The sequence below is a fragment of the Aotus nancymaae genome, unplaced genomic scaffold, assembly GCF_030222135.1.
Source record: "Aotus nancymaae isolate 86718 unplaced genomic scaffold, 86718_ANA_hifiasm-v0.15.2.pri h1tg000029l, whole genome shotgun sequence".
NCBI classification, from domain to species: domain Eukaryota; kingdom Metazoa; phylum Chordata; class Mammalia; order Primates; family Aotidae; genus Aotus; species Aotus nancymaae.
Window position 1 is genome coordinate 43,808,422 of NW_026988442.1, and position 25,057 is coordinate 43,833,478.

The 25,057-nt window shown below is 39.1% G+C and overlaps 1 protein-coding gene across 2 annotated transcripts in view; it reads right to left on the bottom strand.

Moving 5' to 3' along the window:
- The window catches only part of CERS6 (ceramide synthase 6), a 328,855-nt gene that overhangs the window by 59,498 nt on the left and 244,300 nt on the right, over window positions 1–25,057 (bottom strand). For both annotated transcript variants that reach the window (XM_012440541.2, XM_012440540.2), the window contains exons 5-6: window positions 19,833–19,883; window positions 15,871–15,963 (exon numbers count right to left, since the gene is read on the bottom strand). In XM_012440541.2, coding sequence (XP_012295964.1) covers window positions 15,871–15,963; window positions 19,833–19,883 — 144 coding nt within the window. The remainder of the gene's footprint in view (window positions 1–15,870; window positions 15,964–19,832; window positions 19,884–25,057) is intronic.

Below are 25,057 nucleotides of genomic sequence, written 5' to 3' on the forward strand. Positions count from 1 at the left end.
CATGCGTCTTCCATCAGTTAATTCTAACTGCCCATGGCAGAACTAAGCATTGAGAACTCTGGCCTAGGAACCTACCACTATATTCCTTCCTCTAGATTCACACTTAAATCTAATTCTCAGCTCACTTATTAAACATACTCTGAGTTTAATAAGTGATTATGTTCAGGTGCAACTTACCAGTTTCACCTACTTCTGGAATTCTGATGTCTTTGCAGTGAGTACCTACGGTTTTCTTAAATCATTAAAGTTAGACAATACCAAAATGCCTTAGACATACAATAAAAATTGCACTGATAATGTTTTCTACTGCATGATAAAATCTGTTCTCTCCAAGCTACTACTTATTAGATTCCACCGTGTGGAGTATAGTGTTCTACAGATCGTAAGTACTTCAAAACAATGGATCCATTAAAATAGTTACCTATCAACTAATATTTTAAACTGTTTCCTAAACATAATCAAATGAAAATACTCACTGCTTAATTCAGAAATTCAATGAGTTTATATCTGCTATGCTTAATACTCAGATTGCAAAGTTTAACCAGCTGAATACCTAAAAAGAACAATACTTTCCACATTTTCTATTGTTCAGCTCTGAATGATTGTTCTTGGCTCACTGAAAGAGAACAAGGGTTTTTCCTATTTAATTTTAACATGAATAAATATAAATTAAAACACTTATTGAGGATTAGTACAATTTAAAATTAAGTTTCCTGAGATGTATCTGATATAAACATCAATAAACAACCCAATGGCCTTGGCAATACAGCATGGCTCCTTTAAAAATAAGAGCCTTGTTTTTTAGACAAAATTTGCTTTGTAAAGATGTTTTTTGCATATAAATCACCTGGTCCTAGAAAACATTTGTTTTATTACTGAAGGACTCACAGTTATGCATGGCAGAAGACCAATTTTCATTAGTCCTATCTGTATGAATATGAAAAAACAATGAATAATGGATTTTGTCATCTTTTATATTTCTGCTTTGGAATGCATTATACATAATAAAATATGTTTAAAGGCCATGCAATCTTTATTTTATGTGTTACTCACATCCTTCTCACCCAACACATTTCTTTGAATAGGCACTGAATCTGGTCCAAATAACCATTTTTAAACAGATTGTCAATTTGGATTTTATCAGTGCTGGGTGGAAAACTTCCATCCTCATATTTGCAACTGCTGAAAGTGATTAGTGTGCACAGACACAGTCATGGCTGAAAGAACATTAGCATTTTAGGTTGAAATGTTTTCCTGCATTTTCCATAACTGCAATTAAGGAGAGAGATTGTGATTTCTCACTGGTCTTCAGACTGAAGATTGATCCCAAAGCCTTTATTCAAAACAGACTGGCCTGGACACGTGCTTTACTGGTGTCCTCAACCTCCTGCTATTCTGCCATATTGTTTCCGGACATACTCACAGCCATCATCAAGGGCTCCTTCTATGTTCCCTGCTTGACAGCTACCCTAATGTCGACCTTTACTTCAGTGGCTTTGCCTATGTTAATTATCAGAGACAAAGTGGGTGGGAAATCAAACATGGTCTTCACTCAAACTTAATTAGAAGAAGTCTGAAATGAAAGAATTCAAGGAAGAGCCATCCATTTTAGTATCATGAGCTGGTAAGATTATGCTGTTTTTCCCTTATAACATTTTCAAATAGCATTTAGGGAACCTAGAAAAGTTTCTTAGTCTGTTCTATGTAGCTTTCATATCAGAAATTCCTGGGTACAGGTAAAATTCCAGCTACCTGGACTTCATCCCCAACTGTTAGAATTAAAATCAACATCTTTAATTCGGTTCTCTAGGGGAATTTTATGCACAATGAAATGTTAGCACCAAACATCCAGAGGGATCTACCTCTCACAGAGACACAGATCTGAACATCTATATTATGGAACTCCCTTCACAATGATCAAGCCACAGAGAATCTCTGAAATACTGTTGTTTTCAGGAGGCACCACAAATTCATCTTGATGTACATGCCTTTACAAAAACAAAATTTACTCATTTCTCATTAAAAAATAATACATACACATACCATAAAGAAGGACTGGACTGTTCCCTGAATTCTCATTGGCTGGATAATATATTAATTTTATGCAGTCTCTTTTGGGAATAATTTTTGCAAGTGATTAAGAAAAAACATTAATGAACCGCTTTGTAAAAGGAATTAAGAAGATCAAGATTTTAAGCAAAGGCTGATTTTGATGTGCACAGATATGAGGAATATGAAAAAAAAGTGTAAGAAAAAAAGCTCTTCTCCTTCCAATGCAAATGACACATATTAGCTTTCCTGAATTTAATTTAATAAAATTAATAAACCTGTAATCTAACTCATATGAATAGAAGTCAGGTAATAGTACTAGGTTACTCACTGAACTGATTTTCAGACTCTCTAGGAAACAGAAGAACAGCAGCATAGCTTAAATCTGATTTCATTTTATGGCAATTGCAGTAATAATAGAAACCCATCATTTGAAAAAAACAAAAAACAAAAAACAGTTCTCTTATTTGAACCTTCAAGGCACACAGAAATTTATACGACTTTTTACAGAGTAGCATGCTTTTCTTTTTAGGGATTCATTACAAACAGTCTTCCTTTTTCTCTTGAGACTTTTCTGACTTGGCATAAAACTCAGAATGCTGGGAGTAGAAGTGGACTTTAAGCATGTAACTTGGCAACATGCTAAAGAGAGTAGCTACTCAAGTCTCCATCTCCATTCCAGAATGAATAAACAGATAGAGATGGTGAGGATTTCAGACAGAATTTACATACACCAAGAATAATCATAAGCAGCTTTTCCACTGAGGGATACAATAGCTTCTCAGCCTTTGGAGATGGATAAAGTCCTGATGATCAGCATGAATATATGTGTAAAACTTCTTAAAGAAAACCAAAGCCCCCAAATAGTATACTAACAAATCTTAATATTAAAACTAATGTGTGCAAACAAATAACAAAATAAGTCCTTAAAGCAAAAAGTGAAATACGGTACCAGAAATTCACATCAGAAAAATTTGCTGCTTTGTACTGTCTTACGGTGGTTTCTAGAATAAATAGCAGCACAGCTTCTAAAGCTTTAATAATTCAGTTAAAAAACAAAGAAATAAAAGACTAAAAACTGTGTAGGGTCTTGAGACTATGGTTAAATAATAAAAGTATATTCGGAGTGATTTATAGAAATCAGTTGATTCTGGGTCTCTCGCCATTAGGCAATTTGAGGAGAATCATAACCTTCTCTTACCAGCTCATGAGGTTAAGAGTACATATAATGTATGTAACTAATCTGCCACAATTTATTTGGTTGTTCTGTTTCAACTGGCCTTGAATTTTGGCTCACTATAAATAAGAGAGTTGATTAGATGGACCATTTAAAGAAAGATATTTCACATAACACTCTTCAAAACTCTAACTGGAACTCACTTTTTTTCTTATATATAGCCTACGCACCCTAAGGTAAATATTTACAGGAAAATCTGGAAAGGAATAAAGAACTGTGACTTATTTGGGAAATATTTGTTCAATTATAAAGTGGAAGAGTCCTGGCAAGAATGAATCAATTTTTCCCTTTTCCAAAATTCAGTCTGTGAATAAAGTCTCATTCACATCAGATCTAGAGTTGAATCTATTTCAACACTTTTTTTTTTCCAATAGATTATAGATTTTTCTCCCTTTGGACTAAATGTATACACATTTAGGTCCTTGAGGGAGATTAACACACAGACTTCATTTTAAAAACACCAAGTGCCAAGAAATTAATTGGTTTAAAAATGTTAAATTTACTATGGTTACTATCAAAATGTTTTAAAAATATATACTGATATGATTTAAATATCTCTCCTAGCCATTCTCAAATCTGACATCCCCGTTGCTTCATCAAATATGCACATCAGGTTGTTCTACTTTATAGTAAAGATAGGCAAAGGGCCAGATGGCCACATTTGGGTTTGTAAATAAAGTTTTATTGAAACACAGCCATACCCATTTGTTTACTTATTGTCTATGGCAGTTTTCTCTCTAGAGTGGCAGTGTTGAGAAGTTGCAACAGAAATTACATGTCCCACAAATTTAAAATATTTATTACCTGGCCCTTTACAGAAAAGCGTTATGACCTGTCTTAGAGTCACATCAAAGGACATATTATGGGAAAGTGTCATATTGAAAGAGTCATATTATCTCAGATGTGGCAATTGCACAGGCTCATGACCAACTTCACCACATTTTTGTCAGACCAAAAAATGTGTAAGAGATTTAATTTTCATAGCTGTCCTGATGTAACCCATTAAATATTACTCTCAAAATTCAGATAAACTATAAAGAAAGAGTTCTGGCAGGTACTGCCATCAAAATTCTCATGATCAAGTATAACCACAACTTTAAAACAATCTGAAAAGCAAGGAGACTTCACAAGCTTGTCTGGCTACAGTATTATTTTCTCTACTGCTAGATGTGCCATTACTTTTTGGCTTCTAGAAACATATATAAATGAAATAACCATTGTATAAGTAGTGTTTACCCAACCTTTCTCCTGTGCAACATTTATGGCCTTATTTCAAGATCCAGAACTCATAATCTTGTCTACTGTGAATTATTTAGTTAATATTTAATTTTTAATTGATTTTATCACCATGGAAAAGGATACAATAAAATTTTATTTGCACAATAGAAAACAGTAAGATAGTGCCCTTGATTAGCTTTCGATGGGCCTGGCCAGAGCATGGAGCTTTATTTGCAATGCCCCAAGTCCTCCTTCATGCCTTCCTTCCTCTCCCCAACGAAAGTATACTCTCCAAATGCACTCTGCTTTCAAATGATGTAGATAGTTTTCTGAATTATACATGTCTTTTTTATTTACTGAACTTTAGGTCCTCAGAAGCTCTCTATCACTAAGAACCTTGCTAAATCACAGGTGCCTGGAGCTGAAGGTCTATACACACCTTCTGGGCTCTGTTTAAATTACCCTTTGCTCAGTCACACGAGTTTGCACAGTTTTTAATGGGGAAAGGTCACTTCTGAGACATTTAAAACATAATCTAACAATTTTAAGTGATGAAGGGTTAGCAGAATTAACTCTCCGTTTTTATTTTTTCAGTAATCCCTGGAACAAAGACAATGGTAACCCTTTATGATATCAAATAAACCCATTTGGGCTGAAAACATCCAGAATGATCAGTAGGGGGCAGATTGTGTTCAAGTAAAATCAGAAACATCCCAGAACTCAAAAGCCATTGTCCATTTACTACGAAGGCCTTTAGGCCCAAACTGACAATGGGTAACCTGGGACTCAATTTTGTGCTTTAGATAGAAGATGGAAAAAGTCTCCTTCAGGTCAACCAGGTAGGGATGGCACTGTAAATTGTCAGGAAGGGTTTGGGGAACTCTTCTCATCATCCTCAGCCTTATCCTCCACATTCTAACTCCTCTTTCTTCAGCTACCTGAGCTCCCACCCCCGACCCCTCACAAACACACAATTCTAGCTGCAGAATTTCCTGGAAGCTGCTTCTGGTCTCTATGCAGACTTCTGGCCATGCAGGTTTGTTGTTGTTTCCTGGCTGGGACACTTGTGTTTTCTCCTCTTTTGGTTCCTGGCCCCAGCCCACTTTGACGATCTGGTGAATGCCTACCTACCCTGATTTGCCTAATTCCCAAGTGCCAAAGGCTCTTCGGTCTGATGCTGACATTTACTCTTAACAACAACCCCATAAACCAAGTATGACTTTGAAACTCATTTTATATAGAAACTGAGGCACAGGGATGCCACATATTTTTCCCTAGTCCCACAGTGAGGATGGGCTAAGACAGTTCTGAATCCAGCTCTGTGTGACTCCAGAGCTTAGGGATCTAACTACCATAGCAGGTTGCTTCTCAGAAACGGACGTGGGAGGAGGAAAACGACTTTGAGGAAGGAGGCAGGAAAGAGGGGACACTTTGGAAAACACATATAAGTAAGAGACTAACAAATAGAATAAGGTCTATTCTTGGAAGACAGGAAAAGATGGGGGTCAAGAACAAAGGTGCAAGGGTGGGCCTTTGGTAGAAGCGGTGCCTCTTCTCAAGAGGCCTAAGGGAAGGACAGATGAATGGGTTTGTTTATATTTATGGGGAAGAAAACTGAAGGAGTTCATGACCTCAGGGAGAGTGACAGAGGTATAAGCAGCCAAAGCGGTGTTTTCCTGAGGCCCCTAGAATTGACTTGAGAGAAACTTCCCAGAAGAAAGTGCATGTCCCCACCTCCCAAGGGCCAGCAAGACCTCCTGAGAAGTAAGTGGGACTCCTGAGGCCACAGACTTATGAGCCCAGAGCCCGAGACCAGAGCACCGCGTGGATCTCTGGAATGCAGCAATGCTGTGGCCCTCTGCAGCACACTGGAAGAACATGCTCCTGGTCATCACCCTCCTGCACCCAGAATTGCAGTACGTGGCTGAGTCTGTGAGAACCAGGGCTGACCAGTGGCTGGTCATCGGACCATGAGATCTAAAGATGTCTAACTTTGACAGGGCACTTGGATGGTTGATTGCCAGCATAAGCTACTACTGAAGGCAGCCTTTGAATAAAAATCCCATAAAAACTGCCCCATGAAACACTTCTTTTCCAGACAATAGTTCTATTGTTCCTCCACCAGTCTGTACACAGTGCTGGGTTGCAATGCTTTGATCACAAACGGTAGCTTTTTAAAATGAGCTGCTCTTTTTTCCTGCTCATATGCTGAAGACACTACAGTAAGAGAGAAACAGGACACAGGCCTAAGACTTGGGAATATCTGCCTCAGAGGAAACCTGAACTACAAGGGCAGAATATTGCGATTCCAGTCATGAGAGTCTGCATGAAAGAGCAACTTCGCACCTTTGTAAAAGAGAAGTTAAGAGGCCCTCCTGACTGTGTCTACAGGTAGCAGCAGACAGGTTACAGGGAGAGGAGTCTGCGTCACTCCCCATCCCTGTCAGGGTGATCCAATGTCATCTAGTATGATTTTAGCTTTTCAAGCAAAGAAAGGACATGCTGATACAATGTGAGGTACTACCTGGGAGTGATCTTTGTTTTTTTTTGAGACGGAGTCTGGCTTTCTTTCCCAGGTTGGAGTCCAGTGGCCCAATCTCAGCTCACTGCAACCTCTGCCTCTCAGGTTCAAGCAATTCTCCTGTCTCAGCCTCCTGAGTAGCTGGGGTTACAGGTGAGCACCACCACACCCAGCTAATTTTTCATGTTTTTAGTAGAGATGGGGTTTCACCATGTTGGTCAGGCTGGTCTCGAACTCCTGACCTCAAGTGATCCGCCTGCCTCGTCCTCCCAAAGTGCTGAGATTACAGGCATGAGCCACAGCACCTGGTCTGGGAGTCACATTCTTAGGAAAGACTTAATAATCCAGACCTACAGTTCTCATGCCTTTTGGTCTCAAGACCCCTTCATAGTCTTAAAATTATTGAGAACATCAAATAGTATTTGTTTATGAGGCTATATTTATCAGTATTTACCATACCCACTGTTAAAACTGAGAAATTTTAAAAAATATTTAAAACACATTAATTTGTTTTAAACAAACTCCATTACATATTAACAAATTTTTACTAAAAATTACGTTTTCAAAAAAAATTGGCAAGAAGAGTGGCTTTGTTTACATTATTGCAAATCTCTTTAATGTCTGGCTTATTACAAGATAGTTGTATTCTCATAACTGTGTATACATTTAATCTGTTGACAGATGTTGTTTTGGTGGAAGTATATGGTAAAAACCCAGTGTCACAAAGATATACAGCTAGAAAAGGAAGAAGTAACTAAGTACTTAATAGTTATGGATATTTTTCTTTGGCACTGTACTAAAATTTGTCAAGTCAGATAGTCTTAAAAACTGGTTGTAATATGGAATCTAAAACCATAACAATAAAATTTTTATATTCTGTTACATTAAAATCCATTGGTCTGTTTTGCTCTCTGAATGGATCTTTCACTCATGCATGATTTTATAACATCATGCATCAGTTATGTGGAAAATACTGGTTCACGGAGTAGTGAGTTTTTAAATATTTTTGAAAATCACATTTGTTAATATCACTACCAATCTCATCAGAAAAGTCAAGGATTGAGATGCTGTCAAGCTCCTGTTGGTACATTTAAGCTTTCTGAAAATCTCATTTTTGCTTGAAAGCTTGAGTTTATCACTGACAACAAATAATGTCAGTTGCTTTTTTTCTGAGATGGAGTCTTGCTCTGTCACCCGGGCTGGAGTGCAGTGGTGCCATCTCAGCTCACTGCAGCCTCTACCTCCCGGGTTTAAGCAATTCTCCTGCCTCAGCCTCCTGAGTAGCTGGGTCTACAGGTGTGTGCTGCCAGGCCTGGTTAATTTTTGTATTTTTTTAGTAGAGACAGGGTTTCACCATGTTGACCAGGATGGTCTTGATCTCCTGACCTCATGATCCGCCCACCTTGACCTCTCAAAGTGCTGGGATTACAGGCGTGAGCCACCGTGCCCAGCCTCAGTTGCTTTCTTTGAAACAACTTGATAAGCTTATTTTGTGCATTTTCCTGACAATGTCTGCCAAATACACAAGTTGGAATAACCACAGTTTGTTATTCTTTCAAGTAAAAATGGGGTTCTATGAAAAACAGATCAACTCCAAATACAAAGAATTGCATTTTTCTTAAGACAGACACCACTGCATACCAATTTCATCATATAAAATATTCTTTTTCAATATATACTCAAGAAGAGAGATTTAATACAATTAATACTGTTGGCTCTCCATTGTCCATGGGTTCTGCATTCATGGATTCAACCAACCATAAATTGAAAACTTAAAAAAAAATGGATGATACATATATATATATATCATATATGATATATATATGATATATATGATATGAGATATATATACACACACACACAAATAGATGGTTGTGTCTGAATAAGAAAAATGGATAATTGTGAATATGTATAGAATGTATTAACTTTTTTCTTGTCATTATTCCCTAAGAAATACAGTGTAACTATTAACATTGCATTTACATGGCATTAGGTATTATGTAATCTAGAGATGATTTAAAGTATATGGAAGGACATGCATAGGTTGTACACAAATATGCCATTTTATTTTTAATTATTTTTATTTTATTTTATTTTGAGATAGGGTCTCACTATGTCGGCAGGCTGGTCTTAAATTCCTGGGCTCAAGCAATCTGCCCACCTCAGCCTCCCAAAGGGCTGGGATTACAGGTGTGAGCCACTGCAATTGGCCAAATGCTACACCATTTTATATAAAAGAATCAAGCATCCATGAATTTTGGTATCCTTGGGGGGAAGCAGGGAGTTGGCGGGGAGGGTCCTGGAACCAATTCCCCATGGATACTGAGGGACAACTATAGTTTTTACTGCTTCATCAAGAGAATTCTTAGGTGAAACTGACAGTTTTTTCTTTCTGCAAGAGTGTGGCAGCGAAGGATATAATGGCTACTATTAGCAGTAGTTTGGTGCCACCACCAGCAATTTTGCCCATGATTACTTTTGCATTCTCAGTGAAAATTTCAACACTGTGAGAAAGGCAAATGACATCTTAGTACTATTATAAAAAGTTTTGCCCTTGCAGGTCTCCTGAAACAGTCTCAGGGATTGTCAGGGATTCAAAGGCCACATTTTGAAAAGTACTGATTTAGATAAATTATTTCCAAACATTGTCCTAGGAAATGCTAACTAGCCATATTATTATTAACATCTGCACCAGTGAGGATAAGCTAGGATATGCAGCCATTACAAAGTCCTTAAAGCCTCAGTGGCTTAAAACGAAGGCTTATTTCTTACTCATTAAATGTTATCATGAGTTGGAGGCCAGGGGACTCTGCTTGCCTGAGGCACTAAGGGACCCAGCCTGACGGAGCAGTCCCCATCTCCAGTGTTGCTAATCACTGTGCTAGATATGGGAGCTCTAGAGAGTCTCATGCTGGCAACTAAATACTCCAGCCCAGAAGTGGCTCAAATCAATGTCGCTCACAGCCCACCAGTCATATGGCCCCACCCAATCACAAAATGGGGAGGCTGGCTGAAACGCACAATCCTGGGTGTGCCTGAGAGTGAAGAGCTGGCAGTATCTGGCAGGTGCCATGACTACAAAGAAAGGCTACATTTATGGAGCATTTATGATGTGCCAGACACTGTTCTAAGTACATGTATTACTTATTTACACTTACAACACGCCCATGAGGTAGGTTACGTGAACTCCATTCTTCGGATCAGGAAACCAACGCACAGAAAGGTAAAGTAACTTGCTCAAGGTCACATCGAATTAGGAGTGGGGCTGGGCAGGCAGACAAACTCCAGAGCCCATGCTTTTAACATCTAAGCCACACTGCACCTCTCACAATGTTTTCCCCTCTCTAGGACAAAATGAGAAAAATAAGGACTTAATGATAAATTTAAAGGACGGTCCTTTATTACAAGATGTCCTTTCTCCCTTTCTTTTATGTTAAAATACCTTTTCCTTTATAAATCAATGTTGTTAATGGCAGGTGCTTTCTGACTGTCCTCACTGGGTCATTATGTGCCAGGTACTGCTCTATTTGTCAAGCACCGTACTACATAGTTCTATGTACATTATTTTATTTAATTCTATTCCATGCTGCTGCTTCGTAAGAAGATTAAAACATGCATTTTCCTTTCCCCTAAAACTAACTGAAAAAGGCAAGATCTGGAGCATAACACGGCCCCCAAAGGCATCTAAAGCACTCATACTAATGGGGATCTAGTTCTTCTCTGAAAGTCAGCAGACAGCTAACGCAAGCTCATCAATAAGTTTCTTACTAGACTAAATCATACCTCTCTGTCAGCAATCTTTTATAAGATGTAGTGTTTCTCTCGGGTTCAAGACCAAAAGAGCAACAAGTTGATTTCCCCAGCTGGGCCCTGGAACTCTGCCAGGGATGCTTTCCTGAGAAGGACTCCGAACACAAGCAGAACTCATTGGCCAAGGGCCCAGGCCTTCAAGCCAAACAGCAGCTTAGTTAAAAGGGACATAGGGTTTAGACATAAGCAAGCTGTTCCGAGCTCCAACACAAAAATATTTACTAGCTTCCTTTGGAAATTTTAGATGGCAGGAGAAATGTTCATTGGGAACAGGTGCTAAAGGACAAAAATTTTAACAAAAATTAAGCCTTGGGAAATAAAAGATGTTTTAAACATCTTTTATTTTTCATCTAAAGATCAATAAAATTTCTCATCACTGACCAAGTAAGTCCCAACTCTGGAAATGATGAAAGGAGAGGCAATGTGCTCTGTCACCATGAAGATGACAAGTTCTCACCTCATTTTTAAACTTCAGATTCTATGTGGAAATAGAGCGATTTTTAAAAAAAAAGAGGCCAAAAAGAAGAATTTATGGATACAAAAGCCATTTTAGAAAGATTCGTGAACCCATTAAAAATCAAAATAAGTGATTCATAAACCTATTTAAAGTACTGATTCTAAAAGTTTGAGGCATGCAGTCAGATCCAGTGTTTATAAATCCTGGTACCTGTTTGAAAATGGCCATTGACACTCATTGACATCTAATATGGGAGCCAAAGAAACATTCTGATAACCCTTCTATTAACAATCTCATGAACAGTCTTCCGAAGTTGATTTCTATACTGTATTGCCAATGAGTGTCTTCAAACATCCCTATTCCATAATAAGGAAGCAGGCTGTTTTCAGAAGGTTCAGTTAATAGTTCCAATACAGAAGGTGGAGAGTGCATCTGGCAGACAGAACATGCCATAAATCCTCACTGATGGCCAGAACAGCAGGTCCTCCAAGTAGGAGTTTAATGAGGACAGAACTGCCAAGGACCCATGGGGCCATTCAGCAAGATGCGAAGGGGAAAAGCAAGCACTGTGGCTCCCTAATTAGAGATGGCAGCAGAGGAAAAGGCCTTCCTAATTAAAACCTGTGCCAAGGAATAAGCATGTCTGGTAGTGGCCAAATTCCCATTTTGTGCAAGATACAAGAATAAACCAGCTGTATCAGGAATGCACAAATGTAATCTGACCAGCAGAAGGCAGAGGTGACAGCTATCTAAAACAAGCTGTAGGTGTTGACTAGGAAAAAATATACAATTGATTTCTAAACACTGACAATATATACAGGCCTAGGATCAATTCCACAGACCTTACTATAAAATTATCCCTTTTACAGGTGTTTTTCGCTGATGCTCTATATGTTAAAGTAATACAAAATGACACACTTTGATCCCCCAGAATAATTCACCTATGAAAATTATTGAGATAACGGTCATTTGGCTTAAAGCAATTGATTTGGATCTGTGTCCCTTCCCAAATCTCACGTTGAAATGTAATCCCCAAATATGAATGGGCCTGGTGAGAGGTGACTGGATCCTGGGTGTGGTTTCTCAGGTTTAACACCATCCCCCACTGGTGCCATCATCATGATAGTGAGTTCTCATGAGATCTAATTGTTCAAAGGTGTGTGGCACCTCTCTCTCTCTTTTGCTTCTGCTCCACCACATAAGACATGCCATGCCTCTCCTTCACCTTCTGCCATGATTATAAGTTTCCTGTGGCCTCCCCAGAAACCAAGTAGATCCCAGCATCATGCTTCCTGCACAGCCTGTGGAACCATGAGCCAATTAAACCTTTTTTCTTTACAAATTACCCAGTCTCAACTATTTTGTTTTCTTTGAGACAAGGTCTGGTTCTATGACCCAGGCTGGAGTGCAGTGGTGCTATCTTGGCTCACTTGGTACACAACACCACACCTGGCTAAATTTTGTATTTTTTGTAGAGATAGGGTTTTGCCATGTTGCCCAGGCTGGTCTTGAACTCATGAACTCTAGCAATCAACCCACCTACCTCAGCCTCCCAATGTGCTGGGATTATAGGCGTGAGCCACCATCCTCAGCCACAGGTATTTCTTTACAGCAGTGAGAGAACAAACTAATACAGCAATAAAGACTTCCTGAGCCCTACTGGCTCACTGAAAAGCCACGTTCCACTTGTGATGAGAAAGCTCAAGCTAGTGGAGGGACTTGGTAACTTCTGGTATAGCGATGTCTTACTAGGAGACTAGGCTTCAGGAAGCCAAGGACAGCTATTCCTGTTTTTTGACTCTGGATGGCACCTCTAGTTGTCACTAAGCAAGAGAAGAACCAATAAAATGGCAAAGAGCTGTGGAAGGCTTACTACCTGTAATGTCAGGAGCATGGCAAGGCAAGGATTGTGTACATGTCTAATCTAAGTGTGAATCAAAGGGCTCTGCTTGGTAAGCCTCGCCTCTAATTCATTCCTACATTGCATGGCCTTGAGAAGCCTATATAAACTCACTCTGTGCATCAATTTTTCCAAGTTAAAAAAAAAGGAAGAATGTTCTAGCTCTCTCTTTGTTATATAAGTATTTTATGTGACTACCTAGATAAAAGGTCTCCTCAACAAAAGAAAATAAAATACAATATGAGCCTTGCACAGTATCTGGCACATAGAAAATAATCAGTCTACATGTGTTGACACTGCATGAGCAAAGAAGGCACCCTCATGTAGGACAGAAGAGACTCACTCAGCATGCCATCACTAAAGAGTCTTTGAATGATTTCAGTAACCAACCCAGAGTATTGGGTACAATGAGTAAGGGAATCACAAATTATGGGTGTCAAAGAGTCATCTGCTATGCCCAAGCTCACCTTGATAGGGACCATCTATTTCTTCTGAGAATCAGTTGGTTTATACCATATTAAGGGCCTTGTAGCCATACGATTCAGAAAAGACAGCTTTTTGCCAGCCAAGTAAGCCACTGCTGTAGGATGGTGGAAGGAGCATATGTGGGTAAGGGGGGCTCAGGCAGTAGGCCCATAGACTCCTAAATGCTTTTCAGCTGCCACTTGGATACCAGATTGCAACTTAGCAGATGACTAATCTAACCAAGAAATGATACACTGCAGTATTGTGGTCCATCATAATGTAAAGGAACTGATTTTGCTTACTCAATTACCCTCAACTTACTGATCCTCACCATGAGCAGCTACACTGATAGTCACTGGGGTGCAAAGATGAATGTATCTTGCTTGCTGCAGACTAAATGCTTGTGTCCCCCTCAAATATATATATTGAAACTCTAACCCCCAAAGTGATAGTATTAGGACATGGGGCCTTTTGGCAGAAGCCCCTGTGAATGGGATTCGTGCCCTTATAAAGAAGGTCTCATAGAGCTGCCTTGCCCCTTCCACCATGTGAGGACACATTGAGAAGGTTGTCATCTATGAGAAAGTGAGCCAATGCCAGATATTGAATCTGCTGGTGCCCTGATCATGGACATCTCAATTTCCAGAACTATGAGAAATCAATTTTATAAGCTACTCAGTCAGTCTGGCATTTTGTTATATTAGCTCAATTGGACTAAGAGGATAAAAGTGTGTTTTATCCTCCAAGTATTTGAGCTTTGTCTTGGAAGGTTTTAAAAATATAACTCTTAGGCAGCAGATAAACAAGAATGGCTACTTTCATCTGGGATGGGTGGAAACCAGATCACAGTTCACAGTAGTCTCTTAAACGGCAGTTTAATAGAGTGGGCAAAAGGAGAGGGAACTCTACGTGTGTCAGTGATATTAAAGAAGTAGGTACAAGTAGTGGCAAAAAAGAAAGCAAAGGAAAATGTCTTGGGTGACATGACTGTTGGTTGTAATGGTTACTGGAGGAAGAACAAGACGAAGTCCATGTCTTCAGTCAGGAGCACTATGTATGTAAGGCTTAGCTTCCTCATTCATAAAATAAGTATAAATAATAAAATAATCTGGACCTTTGAGTTATTGTCAGGACTAAATGATATAATGTACAAAAATAACACAATGTACGTTGAGTATCACTTACCCAAATGCTTGGGATTAGAAGTGTTTTGAACTTTGGATTTCTCTGGATTCTCGAATGTTTGCATTATACTTACAGATTTGCATCCCTAACATAAACGTCTGAAATGCAAAATGCTCCAATGAGCATTTACTTTGGGTACCATGTTAGCACTAAGAAAGTATCAAATTTCAGAGAATTTTGGATTTTCAGATTTAGGGATATTTAACCAGTCCTATCATCTGTGACTACAGATGTGGAAGTATGGACCCAGAGAGAACGTGGGGCAGAAGAGAAACATTTCAAAATTAATGGCATGAAGGTTATGGTTGGAAGTGTCAGGAAGTATAAACTCTATCATCCAAGGAGATGGCATCCTGTAATTCAGGTCCAGAACTCTGGTGCATCCAAATACGTAGAGTATGGGGCATTAAGACAAAAGACAGCAAGATGACTTTGAAGGATTGATTCAAATATGGTGTCAGGGAAAAATAAGCAGTAAAGAGCCAGAAGTGCCGATTCTGTCCAGAAGCTGGTAGGATGAAAGCCAGAGTAAGTGGATTTAACACGTAGGGGTTCATACAAAAGCGATTCCAGTGGAGGGGACAGGTGGAAACCAGATCACAGTCCACTTAGGAACACTGCATTTCTGAGACATATTTTGATACTGGATAACCCTGCAATTGGGGTATTAATTCTGTAGGGTTGAAACACTGAGACTTTACTCTCTCCCAGGAGCTACAAATATACTTTTTATTTAATTTGGAGAACAGAGGGATTTGGGAATTAGACTGAGAGAGAATTACTGCTATGGGGATTCACTGCTATATTATTACATGGAGAAAAGAATGCTGAGTTTCAGTGGAAGAGTGAAGAAACAATAGAAACAAAATATAAAACAGCACAAACAAAAATAGAGAACTTTCTGTAATAATGCAGCAGGTAGTACTAACCGAGGGCTGCCAGGAGAACAGGGGTGAGTGCCTTTGAGAGTCTACACCCACCTGCTAAGGGTCATTCAAGATGCATGTTTGCAAGCACTTTGCTCTTACCTTTCTTTTGATATCAGTGAACTGCGAAAACATTAAAGACCAATAAAATGACAGCTCCAGGATGTAATAGTAGTGAAGGTCAGTTGTGAGTGGCTGAAGGTAAAAGAAAAAAAGGAAAGATTAATAGTTAATAGGGAACCCAATTTGTATCCCAGACATCTCAAGCTCACTGCTCAAAAGTAGCATGGTCTTGCACCTGCACAAAGGCAGTTCCTGCCCTGTTCTCTTTTGTAGATGACGGGGCTTTGAGGATAACTTTCATCCACAGCTTGATGATATTACTCTCATTTCATCTCTAACTCCAAAAGCATTAATTAGCATGAACATTTGGGACTCGATTCATTATTCAGTTTAACAATAGTATTTATGATTCTTTGTCACGAGTATCTGCAAGATTCCTTAAGCAACCTGAAAAAAAAATTCGAATACGAAGAATAACCCTGGACAACTGCTGCGAGTATAGGGACGAGAAGGTAGGCGACAGGAACTGGAGTACTGTATGGTCACTGAGGCATAGTTTCAAGTTCTGCATTAATCAGAAAGTGTTTTTTGTTATTAGAAAATGTTCAGCACATTTCAAATATCAAAAAGAATTTTTCAAAAATATTTATTAAAAGATCAGAGGGACAGGAAGGCTGCCAGAAGATGCCACACTAGGCACCCAGCCAGTAATCAGATCATATCTCAGATCCACAGCTTAGCAGGTATAAAACTTGGGTCTTAGTTTACTCATCTGTAAAATGGAAGTGATACCTGCTTTAACTGCTTCAGAGGCTCAGGGTTGAGGGGACACTCAGAGAGACAGTGGAAGTCAGGAATATTTATTTTGCACATAATCCCACTAAAAACAAGAGTTTTCAAAAAATATTTTCAATGAATTGTTTTTAATTGTTATATTGAGTTATAATGAAATGTCTTGCTTTATCAAAATGAGTGAAAAACCTTTGAAACTCATCGCACAAACAAGTACATACCCCTACACACAAGACAATACCATATATAATAAATATAATTGAAATGTAAATGTTTTGTACACCAATAGCAGCATAATGAATGACTATCAGGAGAAGCTGGCACTCACCAACCCTAAGCATGGGAATCATGGAAAAGTTGTCCCACATAGATCTTTGACAACAAAATACACAATGGGGCAGGATACTCCGACCAGCAATCCTAAAGTCTAAATGACAATGAGCACTGCTGTGGACTGAAGTTTGTGTCCTCCCAATATTCACAGATGAACCCTTATCCCGATGTGATGGTATATGGAGGCAGGGCCTTTGGAAGGTAATTAGGTCATCAGAGTGGAGCCCTCATGAATGCGGTTAGTGCCCTTATAAGAACGGACATGATCTCTTAGGGTATTCTCTTGCAGCATCCTGAACTGAGACAAACTGGAGAGAATACATTTCCCACTGAACTGTCCTTTCAAAACTTGAAGGCATTAACGATGAAGGATGGATATTCAGGGCAGATGGATGGCTGCAATAAAGTTTAGAAAATCGGGCCCTGGCTCAGGACCCTTTGAGTCAAGGGTAAATTTTAGTTTTAATGAGATTATCTTACTTCCACACGACCACATGCGGAAAGGCCCCACAGGAATTATAAGGGCAAGTTAGAGTGCATCTGGAAACTGCAGAGTTCATGGAGAGCATTCCATTATAATAATTACTATGTCTGAGGAGTGCTTTACAGTTGACAATGCTCACTCACATGTTAACTTCTTTGGTTCTCATAAAAATCCCATAAAATTAGTACTATAATTCTAGACCTAGACTGTATAGTTGACAGGAAATTGCTGTCGGTTAATTCAGGTTAAGAGGCTAAGCCTACGTCTCACAACTAGTGAGGCCCGATGACCACCAACTAGGGTATCTCATGTCTAACTTGTGCTTCCTACTGCAAGGTATACAAAGTTCAACTGAATGCAACTTCACATTATTTTAACCTTAAAATATACACAGGTATATGAAATTATTTAATATGTTACAAATAATATACATATTTATGTACAATAAGTGTATCCTTAATAAAATTGAAGTCTGTTTTTTTTTTTCATCTAAAAGTCTGTTCAATGATTTATTTAACGTATATGCTAAAGACATAATAAATATGTTTCATAAGCATGCTTGGTCTTTAAAAGTGTCCTTAAGGCTGAGACTGACTTGGAACAGCAATCTGTATATTTATATTGGCATGCTTACACACAAGGTACTATAATTGCATACACAACAATTGTATGGTGCTTAATTCCCCCCCCCTCCACAATACACACACAAAGAAATCAGCTAATATTCTTTATTTCTATATGGCATTTTCAAAGATGGCCACCGTTCCCATGAGAGACTGAGTTTGTCCTACATTTCGGGGGCTATATGCTGAATTACACAGAAGACAATCTTGATCTGAGTCGTCACAGATAGCATCTTGCCTTCCACACTAGCGGTGTCTCCTCTTTTTAAAAACATAACTATCCACCAGACCCTCGGACTTTCACGTTGAATCTACAGTGCTATCCATGAAACCCTCTGCAGCTACAGTACAGGTCATAGCTTTAGCAACTCATTTTCTCAGAAATAAGCAATTTCTCAGCTCCGGCCATGAACGTGAAAGTTATTCGGGACTAAATTATAGTTAGCAAGAAGAGTAGGTATAACATTTCATTTGGCATTTGTATATACTTTTATAAACAGAAATGCAGACATACATGGATTTTGCCACTCACTATACCATTACAGGACACAAAGAGCCTTAGGTGACAAGGTTCCAAGTACATTAAACAGCAGTCGGGCCTGAAAATTATAACTGTGCAAAATAAGCTATTGGTTTCAACATTGTTTTAGTCTCTATCAAATATCCTCTGAATGCTCAGCAATCTTGCCATGTTCTATTGATTATTTATAAACTTTTCTAATGTGAATAAACCACTCAAAAGATATCAAAATGCAACCTGGAGTTCCATTTCAATGTGTCCTTAACATCGAACTAGCTTAAGGAGTATCCAGTGCCAGTCCTCACCCTCTGGCATGACATTGTGTGTAGCAGAGGACACAGGGCAGGCCTGCTCCCCAAAAGCCTGTGCACTCCCCAAAGACCAAACACCCCAAGATACAACCCAAAGAAACCCCAAACAAAAAACTGAAGTTGCTTATTATGATGTATAATATGTCTCTTCATTTTGTCACCAAAATGTCTAGCTGCATTTGCTTCTCTCACATAACATATCCCAATTGAACACGGAGTTACAGAAATTTCTCAGCTAGGAACTTTTAGACAACTCCCAGCTTTGATATTCAAATATTAACTGATCTTGGGACCACAACAACACAGGCTAATATCACTGAATTCATGGAAAGATGCAAAGGTATGCCAGTGGGCAGAGCTCTAAAATGCTTCCTTTCTGGGATATGATTTTAATCTCACTTTCAATGATGCCTGTTTTTAGCTGCAGAAATAATCCTTCCACGTGTCATAGTACAAGCCCATTTTTCTGCACTCGAGGAAATGGTGCTTGATTTACATATTTGGAGGTTGCTTCTAAGCCACAAAGTGAACTGAACTCAGTGTACCTGCTCCAGCCTCACACTTGAGCTTTCCCATTTGCTGCTGAGGCAGGTCTGTGCTGTGTCAACAGGACTCCAGACTTACCTCAGTGATTAGAAGCAGATCAGCTGTTAGGAGTAGGAATTTTCCACCTGTTGAACTGATTGATCCTATTCCCTTGCAAATGTACTTTCCAAGCTGACTCCATCTGCTAGGGCAATAGGGCCTTGATTCTGAACTTCACTAAGAATAATGCACAAATTACTGTGCTCCCTAGATTACATCCAGTACTTATCAGCGGGAGTGGGGCCAAAAACGAAGGTGGCTGCCCAACCTGTTGGGGCCTGCCAGAGACCATGAAATTGACCTAAGGTAGACACTTCATGTATGTAAAAACCCAAACAATAATGCCTCCTTACCTGATAGGGGTAGTTGTACCAGCAGTGCCTCGTATTCCACAACCAGGGGGTCTGAAAAAAATGACAAAGAAATATTTTACATATTTTAGAAAGTGGATAAGAGGACAAAAAAGGTTTACGATAGGCTCTTGCCCCAATATTTTGGGATTTCAATCATTTATCTGTGTGAGAATTGAAGAACTTTAAAACAGCTAGGCATCAGATATTAAAACAACTAGTATCATACAGTATATTCTCTTTTGGTAATCTAAACTCAACTGGTAGTATTTTAGGCTGCTTCTGGGATGCAGTCCCAGCTGGTGTTTTTTCTCTTTTGCTGGTCACTTAGATATATTCCTGCTACGTAACCATCCGCAACAGCAGGGCCCTGCAGGGGTCTCACAGAAACCAGATGTAAATCCTCCATCTCACTCTTATCTATAAACACTGATGACAATTAGTATAAACTGCCCTGAAACTCCTCAGACTCGATCTTTATCAAGTGACATTATTCATGCCTTTACCAGGATTCAGCGATAAGCAGGCATACGTCTTATTTCAGAAGCACACCTCAGAATAACCCTCACAGCGCATGCCAAATCCTGACCTGTGGTCAAGGTCTTTTTACGATAAAACAATTATTCTTAATTTGAGGGCAATTACTTGCCTTATGATACAGTATAATTAAGCAGGAAAATCTAAGTGTACGCACAGATTCCAAACATTTGTAATAATCAGGGAGGGGTTGGTATGAATTCAAAGAGACAGCCGAATTATCCAATAAGACCAGCACGAACTTTCTTATAGTTTCAAAATAATTTCAAAATAAGCACTAATGTTATAATTCTTTTGCATGCCTTATCTACAGCTGTCAGCACTTTCTGATATACATCTATATACATTTGATACACATCTATATGTTTCTTATGATTAATCTGCCAACATCTTCATCAGCCCTGTATCACAGGAATGAGGACAATTAGCTTCAGATGGCCAATATCTGCTGGGCCCTCCTTATGTTCTATATACTTTTAAAGGCTCCTGCATAATTAACTCATTTTATCCTTATAGTAGTTACTAGTATTTTTCTTATTTTATACATAGGTAAATGGAGGCCCCAAGTCTGTGAATAACTACCTAGGTTAAATGGCTAGACAGTGGCAAAGTTGAAAATCAAACTCAGACTCACTGGTCCCAAACCCAAACATAACCACTGTGCATGCTGATCCTGAGTCTGATCAAACTGAACCCGATCTCAAGGTAAGGAGCCAGATTCCTATAAAAAATCATGCACTGTCCTAAACCTGTTCCAGAATCTTTACATTTTCCTTTCATTCAGGCACGATTCATTTTCTTTCCTTTTTGAGATCTTAATTTGGCTCCTCATTTCGCCACCCATTCAACACTGTCTGTATCATGTCATCTCACTGCACTTAACTTCCTGTGTGTGTGAGTTGTGTGTCTGGCTGTCTCCTCCATTTCTCTTATCTATAACATCAATGTTCATTACTGACCTCACAGAGTGATTGTGAAAATCAGATGAGATAGTGTGCATAAAAATACTTGGGAGGTTTACTGTGTTTTTATAGTTAAGTCAGCAATATGTGTCCATTGAAGAAGATGTAAAAAATAAAAAATAAATATAATTTAAATTTTTATCACTGTTAACATTTTTATGTATAGTCCATTTTTGTTCTTTTGTTCCTATGCAATATAGTTATAAATATGATACAGATCAATTTACTTTTAAATACCCATATATATGCATGTTTTAAAAAATGTGGGCACAACACAGCAACATCTGTGTTAAAGTACAAATGTTAGTTATTACTATTCTCTCTGATAAAGTTGATTATCTCCTCAATTGAAAGTCCCTGAGGGAAAGTTATGTCATATGCATGTTTATCCTCTCACCATAGACTTCCAAGTTCAGAGTTCAGCACTCATCTACTGAACGCTAATGAAAAGGAATACAGAATGGAAATGCAAGGCCTTGTGTTCATCTAAATATATCAGTCCCAAGACCATTGGGCATGTGTGTGCTTGCCTCTAAGGATGCAGCAGTCATCTCTGTCACAGTGCCCATCCCTTCCAGCGACAGGCAGGAGGACAAGGTGTGATTCCCAATGATCCAGAAAAATCCATCGTTCAGAACTTCCCTTCCTTTGTGAGCTTTTTGGCTGATTAGTCCTCTAAAACTCAGGCTTTTCTTGTGCATCAGATGTGTGTACAGGCTTTTCTGTGTGCATGAGATGTGCATCACCTAGACCTAAACCCAGGCTTTTCTGTGTGCATGAGATGTGCATCACCTAGACCTAAACCCAGGCTTTTCTGTGTGCATCAGATGTGCATCACCTAGACCTGCTTTCATTACGTGCCCAATGCCTGACTGAACTGCAGAAACAGTGGATAAGTGTCTGCCTCTCACCGGGCTCCTGTGCAGCAGAGGCAGGAGTACAGGCCTGGATACCATGAATCTGACAGAGCTACCAGCACCCAAGCTCAGCTCACAAGTTTTCTGGCCCATCATTTAAGAATAGATTCTTTTGGCCAGGCGCGGTGGCTCACGCCTGTAATCCCAGCACTTTGGGAGGCCGAGGCGGGCAGATCATAAGGTCAGGAGTTTGAGACCAGCCTGGCCAATATGGTGAAACCTCATCTCTACTGAAAATACAAAAATTAGCCGGGCATGGCAGCACACGTGTGTAGTCCCAGCTACTCAGGAGCTGAGGCAGATGAATCTCTTGAACCCGGGGCAGAGGTTGCAGCGAGTCGAGATCGTGCCACTGCACTCCAGCCTGGGTGACACAGCGAAAGTCTGTCTTTAAAAAAAAAAAAAAAAAAAAAAAGGAATAGATTCTTTCACACAGAATACATGTTCACATATACCCCTCACTCTGACAACATCAGGTATTAATATCACCTTCTATATGCACAGCACATTTGTCTAGGATCTTCTGGTACCCCCCAAACACTGTGAGACAGAACAAATCTCTTTCCCAATTTATAGATATGAAAACTGAAGTCCATGAGTAGATTCTCCTGATTTCTTATAGCTCGACATAAGAATGAATGTGGATTGACTGTTTATAATTTATGTGGTGTATGAATCTGGATTGACTGTTTATAATTTAGGCATGATTTATTTAAATTGATACAATAAAGCTGACATTTATCTACTTTCGCCATTGATAAAAATTTTCCAGTTTTTTAGAATCATTTCCACATTCATTTGATGCCAAAATGCATATATTCTATCACACAAATTATAGGACAGTAATGTAATTAAGGACTTAAAACGATGAAATAGACACGATAGAAGAATGGCGATTAAAAATATACTAAAAACCCTCAATTTAGAAGGTTAGGCCTAACATCTCCCTAACTAATAATAAAAGCTCTGTACCCAGGGGAGTGCATGGCAATTCAAGCACATTTTCCAGAAAAAGAATGCCTTTTTCACATGTTACAACATCAAGGAATGCTATCAAGGTTGGAAAATCTAAAATCAAATTTTGGGTCAGTAGTGGTGGCTCACACCTGCAATTCCAACACTTTGGGAGGATGAGATGAGACGGTTGCTTGAGTCCAGGAGTTCGAGACCCGCCTGGGCAACGTAGTGGGACCTCATCTTTACAAATAATATGAGAATTAGCTGGGCGTGGTGGCATGCACCTATAGTCCCAGCTACTCAAGAGATTGAGGTAGGAGGATTGCTTGAGCCTGGACGGTGGGAGGCCCAAGGCTGCAATAAGCCATGATTGTGCCAGGCATTCCATCCTGGGCAACAGAGTGAGACCCTGTTGCAGAAAACAAATATCGTTCCAATAACGTATGATTCACATTATTACTTCTCACACATGTACTCTTAAATAATGTTATAAAACATTTCACAGATTTAAAGTATTTTATACATATCATCTCATTTAATTCTAACAACAGCATTGTAAGCAATCAAGATAGCATCACCAGCAGAGGCCAGCAGATGCAATTAAAGATTTACAAGGAACATGCCAGCTCAGTGTTTCACCAGCTGTTAAAATGCAGGCTGAAGTCTACGCTTGGGGATGAAATTCTTCATTTCTAAAGCTCCCCGTTGATGCTGATGCTGTTAGACCATGGACCACACTATACAAGTAGTAAGATACTAGGGAAAAGTAAGAAGGGTGAGTCCATCTTTTTGTTATTTACCATGTGCGAGGCACCTTGCTAAACACTTTGTTATATTTCACAGTCCGGTATAGGTAAATGAATTAATGAATTATTTCCAATTTTTGTGACAATCATTTGAAGCACAAGAACCATTGCTAGTAAAACAATAGATAAAGATATGCCTCTCATCCAGCCTCCCTGGCTGGTACAACTCTGGTGGAAGCAAAGTTTGTATGTGCCACTTGGGGATGGTGCCCCTAAAAGGTCAGTGGGAATGAATTCCTTTCACCCCTTCTCCATTCCCATTGGAGGGAGATGCTGAAAACTGAAGCAGTCACCACTGGCCCGGAAATGGAAGTTTCTATGGTATCTGGTATGAGAGGTCTCCCACTAGCTCTGATCTGCTTCCCTACGGATTATATGTATGAAATAAACAAATTCCTATCATTTCTCTCATATTTAAGTTAGTGTGTTTTGTTTTACTTATATATACAGTAGCATAGCATGTATTCTAATATTAATATATGCATCAAGGTAAGTATCAATTTTTTTATAGACAAAAAAACAGTCTCAGAGAGGAACAGTAATTAATTAAAGGCTATGCAGCTGATAAGTAGAGAAGGTGGAAATCAAACCTAGACCAGCTGGGCTCTTCCACTGTGCTTTCTGCTGGGGACTCTGGGGGACAAAGAATGAGTAATGAAAGAAAAACATCACAGGCATTTGGAATAGATTTCCTCCAAATGAGCTATGACCTAGAAACACTGAATTTTAGGTTTAGAAAGGACCTCCAAACCCTGTAATCTACAGAACAATCCACAGGTCCAGATGGGTAACCAGTTCTTACTATTAAATAACTCCATGGTTATCTCACTGACAAGACCCCTTAGGCTACTTTCTTTCTTTCTTTCTTTTTTTTTTTTTTTTGCCTTGGTCAACAGAAATTGTATCCTCTTTTCTTTTTTTTGGCATCTGCTCTAATCCCTAACATGGCTGTATTTGAAGATAAGGCCTTTGGAAGGTAATTAACGTAAAATGAGGTCATAAGGTTAAGAGTCTTAAACTGATAGGGTTGGTGGCGTTATAAGGAGAGG